This window comes from Oncorhynchus mykiss, chromosome 26 (genome assembly GCF_013265735.2).
Source record: "Oncorhynchus mykiss isolate Arlee chromosome 26, USDA_OmykA_1.1, whole genome shotgun sequence".
In the NCBI taxonomy this organism is placed as follows: Eukaryota; Metazoa; Chordata; class Actinopteri; order Salmoniformes; family Salmonidae; genus Oncorhynchus; species Oncorhynchus mykiss.
Genome location: NC_048590.1, coordinates 12,806,867 through 12,820,314, shown reverse-complemented (window position 1 = coordinate 12,820,314; position 13,448 = coordinate 12,806,867). Strand labels below are relative to the sequence as shown.

Below are 13,448 nucleotides of genomic sequence, written 5' to 3'. Positions count from 1 at the left end.
GCCTGGTGTGTTCTTTGTTCTTCATGATGCTCTCTGCGCTTTTAACGGACCTCTGAGACTATCACAGTGCAGGTGCATTTATACGGAGACTTGATTACACACAGGTGGATTGTATTTATCATCATTAGTCATTTAGGTCAACATTGGATCATTCAGAGATCCTCACTGAACTTCTGGAGAGAGTTTGCTGCACTGAAAGTAAAGGGGCTGAATAATTTTGCACGCCCAATTTTTCAGTTTTTGATTTGTTAAAAAAGTTTGAAATATCCAATAAATGTCGTTCCACTTCATGATTGTGTCCCACTTGTTGTTGATTCTTCACAAAAAAAATACAGTTTTATATCTTTATGTTTGAAGCCTGAAATGTGGCAAAATGTGGCAAAGTTAAAGGGGGCCGAATACTTTCGCAAGGCACTGTAAAGAGGAGTCCTAGCTTGAAATCTGCATACTTCTCACAAACTTACACTTAAATCAACCATGCATGCATTCCCAAATCCCGCTGCCTTTATCCTCCTCTCTCTGTCCCTACTCTCTGAGGAACAGGAGAAGAAGCAGGACTTGGGCAAGTTTGTGGAATTGCCCGGAGCCGAGATGGGAAAAGTGGTGGTTCGCTTCCCCCCTGAGGCCAGCGGGTGAGTGTCATCACTTGGCACAAAAACAACAGGAACAAACAGCAGAATGTTTTTTTAACATTTTAAAAGGGGAAATGTATAGCTGTTACTTGTATTAATATTTATATTCCTCTCTCTCAGGTACCTGCACATTGGCCACGCCAAGGCTGCCCTGCTCAACCAGCACTACCAGGTGACATTCAAGGGCAAGCTCATCATGCGCTTTGACGACACCAACCCCGAGAAGGAGAAGGAGGACTTTGAGAAGGTATTCCCCCAAATGTCCCTTTTATTTTCTTTTGGTTAGCTAAATTGTTTCATATCAGTTATTTTCTCTTGATTTATAAACCATCAAGTGTGAAAGTACTGTCTACATGCACGTTGAAGAATTGCTTACACATTGAGGCAATACAACGAGAGAAATAAAGTACCACATTAGTTACAACGCATTTGGGAAAATCTCCATGCTGATACAGGGTGGTATTTAGGGTTGGGCGATGTTACGATAGCATCGGTGATGATTGACTGTGTCGTTGATGGTGACAACATCGATGTGACAGGTGATAATTTAGTGTTTAGCCTATTTGAACTTGAATTGGTCTGCGCAGTAAAGAACGGAGTCTCATAGTGCAGGGCAGCAGACAAAGGCTAATAGAAATAGGAAAATTACTATTTCAATAAATATGTTATAGGCTAGAGAACGCAAGAGTAATCTAGGCCAGACGGAGCGGCGAAATCCACCAAAGAAAATGTATTTTTCCCCCGCTGTCTGATGCTTTATCAGTCGTAGGCTATATCCTAAACCTAACCTATTTTTTTTTTTATTATAATGGACACTCCTTAACTCTCTCTTCTCTAGCTGTTTTATAAAACGTGGCCTATATTCTCTTCTCTCTTAATTGGACTTCGGGCTACAGGCTACGCTTTTATTATTTTCCATCTGTTGTTTGACAAGCCTAAAAATGTAAAGTAGCAATGGGACTAATAATAAGAGAGAACAAACAATATCAATAGCCTATAGAAAAATGAAATTTCAAGTTTATTCAAGTTTATGCTTATTAAGAAAAATTATTAATGCGGCCTATAAAATCCCTCCATGTGCGAGGGTGAAAACCAAATGGCCAATAACCTATCCTCCTAGGCTCTTCATAAAAGATAAGTTAACTCTTAAGGATCTGCAGATATGCATATTCTTGGTACCATTTGAAAGGAAACACTTTCAAGTTTGTGGAAACGTGAAAGGAATGTAGCAGAATATATCACAATAGATCTGGAAGGAGATGATACGATGAAATAAACAACTGATCTTTTGTAAAACAATTTTTTTTACGATCTTTGACATGCAAGAGAAAGGCCATAATGTATTATTCCAGCCCAGGTGCAATGTGTGAATGTGCAACGTTTTAGACTGATCAATGAACCATTGCATTTCTGTTCAAAATGTATCAAGACTGCCCAAATGTGCCTAATTTGTTTATTATTAACTTTTCATGTTCAAAATTGTGCACTCTCCTCAAACAATAGCATGGTATTATTTCACTGTAATAGCTTCTGTAAATTGGACAGTGCTTTTATATAAACACGAATTTAAGCTTTCTGCCAATATCAGATATGTCTATGTCCTGGGAAAGTTTCTTGTTACTTACAACCCTCATACTATTTGCTTTAGCCAAAGTTAGCTCAACGGTCCCGTGGAAGGGACACCAATCCCAAAGAATTTTATAGTCTAATCCTATAGGCTATTTTCAAATCATGGCTTTGAGAGATGGAACAAACAATATTGTTGATTTACTATTATTTTATGAGGCAAATAAAGCAACTCTCTAGTTGAGTACAGTCGACTGCTTCTGCTTCCAGCCCATGATGTATAACCTAAGACCTTACTTATCAGACTGTCACTGCTCCATCATGTGCGCCCCACTAAGACAAACACCCTTCGTTTCATGCAGAAGCTCCTCCACCAGAAAGGAATATTAAAAAAGATGTGCCGCCACTTAGCCTCTGCCCAGGCTATCGACAACGTTATGATTCATCCAGTTCATTTGTTTTGGGGTAATAGGCCGACTGGCGTTTTTAGATGAGTTTTGGGGGAGGGGTTGGCCAATAAGAGGCAATACATTCATACAGTGCCTTGCGAAAGTATTCGGCCCCCTTGAACTTTGCGACCTTTTGCCACATTTCAGGCTTCAAACATAAAGATATAAAACTGTATTTTTTTGTGAAGAAGTTTAAAGCCGGATTTGGATACAAAAAGATTTCCCAAGCTTTAAACATCCCAAGGAGCACTGTGCAAGATAATATTGAAATGGAAGGAGTATCAGACCACTGCAAATCTACCAAGACCTGGCCGTCCCTCTAAACTTTCAGCTCATACAAGGAGAAGACTGATCAGAGATGCAGCCAAGAGGCCCATGATCACTCTGGATGAACTGCAGAGATCTACAGCTGAGGTGGGAGACTCTGTCCATAGGACAACAATCAGTCGTATATTGCACAAATCTGGCCTTTATGGAAGAGTGGCAAGAAGAAAGCCATTTCTTAAAGATATCCAGAAAAAGTGTTGTTTAATGTTTGCCACAAGCCACCTGGGAGACACACCAAACATGTGGAAGAAGGTGATCTGGTCAGATGAAACCAAAATGGAACTTTTTGGCAACAATGCAAAACTTTATGTTTGGCGTGAAAGCAACACAGCACATCCCTCTGAACACACCATCCCCACTGTCAAACATGGTGGTGGCAGCATCATGGTTTGGGCCTGCTTTTCTTCAGCAGGGACAGGGAAGATGGTTAAAATTGATGGGAAGATGGATGGAGCCAAATACAGGACCATTCTGGAAGAACCTGATGGAGTCTGCAAAAGACCTGAGACTGGGACGGAGATTTGTCTTCCAACAAGACAATGATCCAAAACATAAAGCAAAATCTACAATGGAATGGTTCAAAAATAAACATATCCAGGTGTTAGAATGGCCAAGTCAAAGTCCAGACCTGAATCCAATCGAGAATCTGTGGAAAGAACTGAAAACTGCTGTTCACAAATGCTCTCCATCCAACCTCACTGAGCTCGAGCTGTTTTGCAAGGAGGAATGGGAAAAACGTTCAGTCTCTCGATGTGCAAAACTGATAGAGACATACCCCAAGCGGCTTACAGCTGTAATCGCAGCAAAAGGTGGCGCTACGAAGTATTAACTTAAGGGGGCTGAAATAATTTTGCACGCCCAATTTTTCAGTTTTTGATTTGTTAAAAAAGTTTGAAATATCCTATAAATGTCGTTCCACTTCATGATTGTGTCCCACTTGTTGTTGATTCTTCACAAAAAAATACAGTTTTATATCTTTGTTTGAAGCCTGAAATGTGTCAAAAGGTCGCAAAGTTCAAGGGGGCCGAATACTTTCGCAAGGCACTGTATATCAATGCTTTCTGGGTCCATAATCACAATAGGACAAAGGTTGACATCGCCCAACCCTAGTGCTATTCTGACCTGAGACCCTTGTGCCTTACTCAAATGTTCGTACAAGTCTCCATTGACATTAATCTGAAAGTGTGCGTTTCACATGTTTATTTAAACTCGGAATTGGACTCTAATGGCATGTTTCCACCGTAAGAATTGCTTGGCCTAAAGACAGACTTTTGTGTTTCCATCTCTGAGTATAACTGGCCGGAAAAAATACTTGGTGTGCCTTGAGGACTTTGGTTGTAATGAAACCCCTGAAAACTCTATCCACCTGTTCCCTCTGTTTTATCATAGGTGATCCTGGAGGACGTGGCCATGCTGCAGATCAAGCCTGACCAGTTCACCTACACCAGCGACCATTTCCCTCGCATCCAGGGCATGGCGGAGCAGCTGCTGAGGGAGGGCAAGGCCTACATCGACGACACACCCCCAGAACAGATGAAGGCGGCGAGGGAACAGCGCACCGAGTCCCGCCACCGCAGCAACTGTAAGGAGAATGGGAGTGGAGCAATGGCTGAATTTCACCCTCAATCCGTAGGCACTGTTAGATCTGAAACTATTTGATATGATCATCTTCACCCCTTTCTCGCTCTCCCCCAGCGGTGGAGGAGAACCTGAAGATGTGGGAGGAGATGAAGGCGGGCACGGAGTACGGCCAGACGTGCTGCATGCGGGCCAAGATTGACATGGCCTCCAACAACGGCTGCATGCGCGACCCCACCCTCTACCGCTGTAAGAATGCCCCCCACCCCCGCACTGGCAGCACCTACAGGTAGGGGGACACGGCATGCTACCAACATTTTTTTTTTAAATGGAATTAATGAACTTTTTAAAATGATTTCACCTAATGCACTAGCAAATAAACAGTTTCTGTATTTTTTATAAAGTCTTAAGGACAGGTTTTACAATACCAAAAAACTCTAATCAAATCAAACTTTATTTGTCACATGAGCTGAAAACCAGGTGTAGACCTTCCTGTGAAATGCTTACTTACATGCCTTAACCAGCAATGCAGTTCAAGAAAGAGCTAAGAAAATATTTACCAAATAAACTAAAGTAAAAAGTATCACAATAAAATAACGAGCTTATATACAGGGGGTACTTGTACCGAGTCAATGTGCAGGGGTACAGGTTAGTCGAGGTAATTTGTACATGTAGGTAGGGGTAAAGTGACTGCATAGATAATGAACAGCAGCAGTGTAAAAACAAATGGTGGGGGGGGTCAATGTAAATAGTCCGGTGGCCATTTGATGAATTGTTCAGCAGTCTCATGGGGATATAAGCTGATAGAGCCTTTTGGTCCTATACTTGGCGCTCCGGTACCGCTTGTCATGAGGTAGCAGATAGAACAGTTTGACTTAGGTGGCTGGAGTCTTTGACAGTTTTTAGGGCCTTCTTCTGACACCGCCTAGTATAGAGGTCCTGGATGGCAGGAAGCTTGGCCTCAGGAATGTACTGGGCCGTACGCACTACCCTCTGTAGTGCCTTGCGGTCGGAGGCTGAGCAGTTGCCATACCAGGCGGCGATGCAGCCTGTTAGGATGCTCTCGATGGTGCAGCTGTAGAACTTTCTGGGGACCCATGCCAAATATTTTCCGTCTCCTGAGGGGGAATAGGTGTTTTCGTGCCCTCTCCTCGACTGTCCTGGTGTGTTTGGACCATGCTTCAAGTAACTTGAAGCTCCCGACACGCTCCACTACAGCCCTGACAATGTTAATGGGGGCATGTTCGACCCACCTTTTCCTGCAGTCCACAATCGGCTCCTTTGTCTTGCTCACATTGAGGGAGAGGTTGTTGTCTCTGACCTCCCTATAGGCTGTCTCATCGTTGTCGATATTCAGGCCTACCACTGTTGTCATCAGCAAACTTAATGATGGTGTTGGAGTTGTGCTTGGCCATGCAGTCGTAGGTGAACAGGGAGTACAGGAGTGGACTAAGCACGCACCCCTGAGGGGCCCCAGTCTTGAGGATCAGCATGGTAGATGTGTTGTTTCCTCAATTACTTCCTGGGGGTGGCCCGTCAGGAAGTCCAGGTTCCAGTTGCAGAGGAATGTGTTCAGTCCCAGGGTCCTTAGCTTATTGATGAGCTTGGAGGGCACTATGGTGTTGAACGCTGAGCTGTAGTCAATGCATAGCATTCTCACATAGCTGTTTTTTTTGTTGTGGGAAAGGGCAGTGTGGAGTGCGATTGAGATTGTAGTCTGTGGATCTGTTGGGATGGTATGAGAATTGTGTGAGTGGGTCTAAGGCAGGTGTGCCCAACCTTCTTTGACGTGAGATCTACTTCTTCATTTGCCATCCTGATGAGATCTACCAGTCTCTAAACCAACCAACAAAATGTATGAAATGCAACACACCACTGAGTATGGACCTGCTGCTATGATACCTATTTGATACCCAAATATAATGTGGACCAAAAACATGTTTTCCACAATTAGTGCAACTCATTTAATTTCCTACCTTAGTGTGTTTTTTGGCATTGGGTGGAGGCAAGTAGTTTTTAGTTTTTTTTCATAGTCTGTAGCAGCTTGCTGCAAGTCTCATGCAGGCCACAAGTTTGTCCTCAGTCATAGTAAATCTGTACTTGGATTTTATTTTCTTCATGTGAGAATGCAGACTCAGAGGTAGGTTGATCCAAAAAGGGCTGGTAAAGTTGAGAGCACATCTTGTTATGTTGGGATACTTCTCTTCTTGCAGTAGCTCCCAGAACTCTTCCTTCATCTCAGTGGCTGGCCTGAATATCAGCTGAATGTCATTTTTAATGGTGAGAAATTCTGTTTCTGCTTTAGTTGCTTTAGTTGTGTCCAACTGAAAAAGTGATCCCATTTTGGAGGCAATGACTTCCACATTTATGTCTGTGACAAATGGAAAGCACATATAAGTGGCAATAGGCTCAAGTGATGCAAAGTCAGAGAAACTACTGTCAAACTCAGATAAGATACTCTGGACTTGCTCCACGTAACGTGCATTGTAAATCTGTGCTGTGTCCTTGCCCTGTCGTTCAAGTTCTGAATGCATGTGTTGACAGAAGTGCAGGTCCTTACGTTTCGGCTTTCTTGTGAGCAGTCGTAGTTTGCATTTAAATGTTCAGAGCTGATCATGTCAGTTACATGTTTTCCTTTTCCTTGCAGTTCTACATTCAATTCATTAAGCATGTCAGTTATGTCAATGAGAAATGCTCAATCCAGGAGTCACTGTGTGTCCTCTAGCTGTGCATATTCTGCATGTTTGGAAACCTTGAAACTCCTTGATTTCAGGCAACAACTCACTGAAACTCCCACAACCGTGTGCAGCAGCAGGTCTGTGTTCTCCGCTTTAGTCTCTTCTAAGTGAATAGTAAATAGACTGCTACAAATAATATAGATGAGAACTCTTGAAAGATAGTGTGGTCTACAGCTTATCTTAAGTTACTCTACCTCAGGTGAGCAATACCTCGACTTCTTTAATAGTAGACATCGTGCACCAGCTGTTATTGACAAATAGACACACCCTCGCCCCTTGTCTTATGAGACGTAGCTTGTCAGGCCTGCCGATGAGTGGAAAATCCCGTCATCTCTATTATCCGTGTCGTCGTTCAGCCACGACTTGGTGGGACATAAGATATTACTGTTTTTAATGTCTCGTTGGTAGGATAGTCTTGATCGTATATCATCCATTTTGTTTTCCAATGATTGCACGTTGACCAATAGAACGGATGGTATTGGAGGTTTACTCACTTGCCTATGAATTCACAGAAGGCAGCCCGACCTCTGCCCCCTTTTTCTCCATCTTTTCTTCACGCAAATGGGCCTGTTCCCAAGAAAGCAGTATATCCTTCGCACCGGACTCGTTAATTTGTTTTTTTCCATTTTGAGGTGATTAATCGCTGTTCTGATGTCCCAAATGTATTTTCGGTCATAAGAGACGGTAGCAGCAACATTATGTAAAAAAATAAGTTACAAACAATGAGAAAAATAGCACAGGTTAGGAGCATGTAAGATGGCAGCCATCTCCTCCGGGGGCCATTCATTGGGCGTGGGTGAAATTTTGCTGTTTTAAAGCTAACTTCCTGCAAATCTACACATTTTGCAATGTTATACTGTCAGTCACTCAAGCGCAACAAAATCAGTGGGGCACCCCATGCAACAAATTGTTGATTCTCCCCAACTGTCTAGTTTTTAATTCCTTTATAGATGATCTTATAAAAAATATAGCTCCATAATTTTTTATACATACTTTGTATGGTTTTAGTCATTTCAAGGTTACACTGAAATATTTTTGCCTGCCCATCGCTGCTGAATGAATAGAGGGGAAACACTGGTATCACTCTTGGCTCACGCCTGGCAAATATGGTATATCCTGTGCAGCCGCTCACAAAGGTGCATTACAGGCTTCACACATTTCATGAAGACATACAGGGGGACAGTATAGAAGCATCATCCTTTCCAAAATAGTGACTCAACCCTCTCTCTACCCCTCCCCCAGGGTGTACCCCACGTACGACTTTGCCTGCCCCATCGTTGACAGTGTGGAGGGCGTGACTCATGCGCTGCGCACAACAGAGTACCACGATCGCGACGACCAGTTCTACTGGGTGATCGAGGCGTTGCGTCTGCGCAAGCCCTACATCTGGGAGTACGCCCGGCTCAACCTCAACAACACTGTGCTCTCCAAGCGCAAGCTCACCTGGTTCGTTGACCAGGGCTACGTCGATGGCTGGTGAGTCCACTAATATCCTTTCCACACGACAGGGTGTTGGGTTCACTAGGACACACCATAGCAAAATTGTATGTAACTGTAAATGAAGACCGGTGTTCTAATTTGACAAGTACAGGAAGTACCACTCTGTTTTTTAAACAATCTCTCTGGAATAAATAGTTGCTTTTCACTGGCGAAGTAGATTTTTGAGATCCGTTGGTATAAGATAATCTTCACTATTTTCTTTCCCCTCTCCCTCAGGGACGACCCTCGCTTCCCAACTGTCAGAGGTGTCCTGCGCAGAGGAATGACCGTCGAGGGCCTCAAGCAGTTCATCGCTGCCCAGGTGTGTGTGTGTTTTGCTATGTACATCCCCGTTTTGAGAAATTACTGTCTAAACTGCTTTCTAGTACTCATTGGTTCCTCAGATCTTAATGAACTGTGTGTGTGTGTGTCTAAGAACCTTGGGGATGTTGATGTTCATCCCATCTTACTTTCAGGTTTTTAGCCTGTATCCCCCCTTTTATTCCCTTGTTGATTCCTTCTTTGAAACCTTATTTTGTTTTTTCCCCCAACTCACCCAGGGTGGATCCAGGTCCGTGGTCAACATGGAATGGGACAAGATCTGGGCCTTCAACAAGAAGGTATGCATGCATGGACACTGATATTCCCATCCACATACTCCCTACATACCCATTTGGACTGATCCTGATTGAATCCTGCCCCTTGATCCTAATTAAAGCTTGCTACTTTGAAACCCACTGTAGGGGTGAAGCTGGTCACCTCACGCCATCCCATATATGAAAATCGGTGGCATGAGGGGAAAATACATTGTTGGTAGATTTGACAAGACTGTATTGTAGGTTTTTAGAAATGTTCAGTTATTGAAGGTTTTGGTTGCCCAAATTGGTTGGAGCAAAATGAAATGCTCCGAATCCCTAAGGAAGCTTGTTTCACGTGCACACACACATGGTTCTTTTGATAGGGTGCCTACTCACAGCTTGCATTGCTGCCTTCCTTGTGCTGCTCTTTTTCTCCTCTGCTTGACTCCTTTTCCTCCCTTCATCCCCCACTTTCCATCCTTCTGTCCAGGACATTCTACACAGGGACACCTGAAGTCAATCTTAAATGAATTATTCTTTATTGTCAGCAAGCTGAAGATGTAACAGTCAAACTTCGATGCATGAAGTACTGGTCTGAAATGAGCTCCACCGGGGCAGTCCCGTTAGATCTCTTATATACTGATTACACAGACTAGCTACATTTGCATGATTTAGCTTCTTCATCATTAACGTTTGGTTCATGCATGTGACCGACTAATACCTCACGAGGCTTCTTCTCTCCAAGCTGAGACCTTGAAACAGAGAGAACCCTTTCGATTCTCAAAACAATGTTCTGGTTGTACTACCAAATTGCTTATTCTAATAGTGAGGATTCCTCTCAGGCACGATGAATCAGTCACTTGCATGAACCCAGTCGAATTGGTTATTAGAAAAGCACAAACATAAAATCTTCCTGCACATTCCCTCCTCTTCATGACGTAGCTCTGTCAGTGGCTTAAACTTAGTGGCCGTTTTAATGAAGAATGTACGACTTCTTCTTACCTTAACTATAAGGGTCGGTTTCATAGACCTAGATTAAGTGTAGTTCCGGACTAAAAATAATGTTCAATGGAGAATCTCCACTAAACTTTATTTTTATTCCACGAATAGACTTAAGGCCCATGGAAACCGACTCTACTATTTGAGGTGACTCTAGGTTCCTGTCCATCATTAGCCTTTACGTTTGATTGATGTGATCATGAAACAAGTTTCTCTCAAAATAAACGTGAATGTCACCGTCCAGCATACTTTATACATAGTGGGTGTCACAAACTGATTAAAGTTCTATAAGTATTTGGCCAATTTTTATTTGTATTTAAAAATATACAGTGCCTTGCGAAAGTATTCGGCCCCCTTGAACTTTGCGACCTTTTGCCACATTTCAGGCTTCAAACATAAAGATATAAAACTGTATTTTTTTGTGAAGAATCAACAACAAGTGGGACACAATCATGAAGTGGAACGACATTTATTGGATATTAGAAACTTTTTTTAACAAATCAAAAACTGAAAAATTGGGCGTGCAAAATTATTCAGCCCCTTTACTTTCAGTGCAGCAAACTCTCTCCAGAAGTTCAGTGAGGATCTCTGAATGATCCAATGTTGACCTAAATGACTAATGATGATAAATACAATCCACCTGTGTGTAATCAAGTCTCCGTATAAATGCACCTGCACTGTGATAGTCTCAGAGGTCCGTTAAAAGCGCAGAGAGCATCATGAAGAACAAGGAACACACCAGGCAGGTCCGAGATACTGTTGTGAAGAAGTTTAAAGCCGGATTTGGATACAAAAAGATTTCCCAAGCTTTAAACATCCCAAGGAGCACTGTGCAAGCGATAATATTGAAATGGAAGGAGTATCAGACCACTGCAAATCTACCAAGACCTGGCCGTCCCTCTAAACTTTCAGCTCATACAAGGAGAAGACTGATCAGAGATGCAGCCAAGAGGCCCATGATCACTCTGGATGAACTGCAGAGATCTACAGCTGAGGTGGGAAACTCTGTCCATAGGACAACAATCAGTCGTATATTGCACAAATCTGGCCTTTATGGAAGAGTGGCAAGAAGAAAGCCATTTCTTAAAGATATCCTTAAAAAGTGTTGTTTAAAGTTTGCCACAAGCCACCTGGGAGACACACCAAACATGTGGAAGAAGGTGCTCTGGTCAGATGAAACCAAAATTGAACTTTTTGGCAACAATGCAAAACGTTATGTTTGGCGTAAAAGCAACACAGCTCATCACCCTGAACACACCATCCCCACTGTCAAACATGGTGGTGGCAGCATCATGGTTTGGGCCTGCTTTTCTTCAGCAGGGACAGGGAAGATGGTTAAAATTGATGGGAAGATGGATGGAGCCAAATACAGGACCATTCTGGAAGAACCTGATGGAGTCTGCAAAAGACCTGAGACTGGGACGGAGATTTGTCTTCCAACAAGACAATGATCCAAAACATAAAGCAAAATCTACAATGGAATGGTTCAAAAATAAACATATCCAGGTGTTAGAATGGCCAAGTCAAAGTCCAGACCTGAATCCAATCGAGAATCTGTGGAAAGAACTGAAAACTGCTGTTCACAAATGCTCTCCATCCAACCTCACTGAGCTCGAGCTGTTTTGCAAGGAGGAATGGGAAAAACGTTCAGTCTCTCGATGTGCAAAACTGATAGAGACATACCCCAAGCGACTTACAGCTGTAATCGCAGCAAAAGGTGGCGCTACAAAGTATTAACTTAAGGGGGCTGAATAATTTTGCAAGCCCAATTTTTCAGTTTTTGATTTGTTAAAAAAGTTTGAAATATCCAATAAATGTCGTTCCACTTGATGATTGTGTCCCACTTGTTGTTGATTCTTCACAAAAAAATACAGTTTTATATCTTTATGTTTGAAGCCTGAAATGTGGCAAAAGGTCGCAAAGTTCAAGGGGGCCGAATACTTTCGCAAGGCACTGTATATATATTATATATTTTTTTGCCACAGATAATACAATTCAGCCCCATCTGGGAGACTAACATTCATTGCTATCATATCCCCCTAATTTATACACTCCTTGCTACCTTTCAGAATTTCATGTAAATCTTGGCATTCCATTGTCTGTCTGCATGCAGTAACTGCCTCCTCTTAAATTTGCGCACCTCTGCGTCTGGGCTGGATGACGTCATGCAAAAGTGCTCCTCCATGGTCAGGTGGGCTAGGTGTTGTCAAGGTGCCATTTTTTTTTGTGTCCAATATACAAACACCCCATTCTTCTAAACCATTAATGATTTAAACATTGCTATGTATGTCATATATTATATCCAGGGAAGACATTTATTTCCCCTCTAAGCCCATGATATTGGCAATGAGGAGGGGAGGGATGTAGTAGATGTACCCGATCCTGTCTGAACTTGTTTTACCCACTCCGAACCTCCAGTCTCTCTCTCGTTTGACATTGAACTGCATCTCACTTTCTGTTTCCAAGCTGCCAATTAGCTGTATCAAGGTACTCCTCCTCCTTCCCTCCATCTTTGTGCTTTCCATCCTGTTCCTCCCCCGTCTTCTCCAATCTGCATTTTCATTAATTCTACAACAATTTTGCTTAAATCCCACTCGGAGCAAATGTTAAGCTCATTCTGGAGTCTGACTCCTAGTCACTTCTGAGAAGAACATCCCTGTAAAGTTAACTTTCTTCCCCTACCCCCATACTGATCTCTTAGACACTCCTGTCCCATTGCTTATGTGTCCCTGATTTTACGGCCACCTCCCATTCCCACAACTGGCAGCTTTGAGGTGTAGAGGTGACTAGCACAAGGAAAACAGTGGATTCCAGTAGTCTTCGAAAAGTGACTATTCACTTTCACAGACATATTTTGGAAGACTACTAGTATCTATAAACTCTGATTAGGAAAACCTTTGGTGGCACCGGCATACCCGTATATAACATGACAGCAGTGCATTGTTAGGCTCGGTTTTTACTTGGCTACAGGATGTGAAACATTCAAAGGTCCTCCTCTCCCCATGGTTATAGATGCTCCCATTTTGCCTTTAGTCTGTGTAGCTGGCAATACATACTGCAAAACTGGATCCCCCTCTACGTTCTATCCTCCATGTCGTCCCT

General features: G+C 42.8%; 1 protein-coding gene across 4 annotated transcripts in view; it reads left to right on the top strand.

Moving 5' to 3' along the window:
- Positions 1-13,448, top strand: part of LOC110506264 (bifunctional glutamate/proline--tRNA ligase) — a 58,797-nt gene that overhangs the window by 14,975 nt on the left and 30,374 nt on the right. For 2 of the 4 annotated variants that reach the window (XR_002470940.2, XM_021585697.2), the window contains exons 6-13: positions 538-632; positions 753-879; positions 4,364-4,556; positions 4,670-4,841; positions 8,533-8,766; positions 9,007-9,091; positions 9,330-9,389; positions 12,813-12,833. Coding sequence is in view for 3 of the 4 variants with exons in the window: in XM_021585697.2 (XP_021441372.2) it covers positions 538-632; positions 753-879; positions 4,364-4,556; positions 4,670-4,841; positions 8,533-8,766; positions 9,007-9,091; positions 9,330-9,389; positions 12,813-12,833 (987 nt within the window). In the remaining variant the exon portion in view is untranslated. The remainder of the gene's footprint in view (positions 1-537; positions 633-752; positions 880-4,363; positions 4,557-4,669; positions 4,842-8,532; positions 8,767-9,006; positions 9,092-9,329; positions 9,390-12,812; positions 12,834-13,448) is intronic. The other 2 variants (XM_021585698.2, XM_021585699.2) reach the window with 2 other exon arrangements.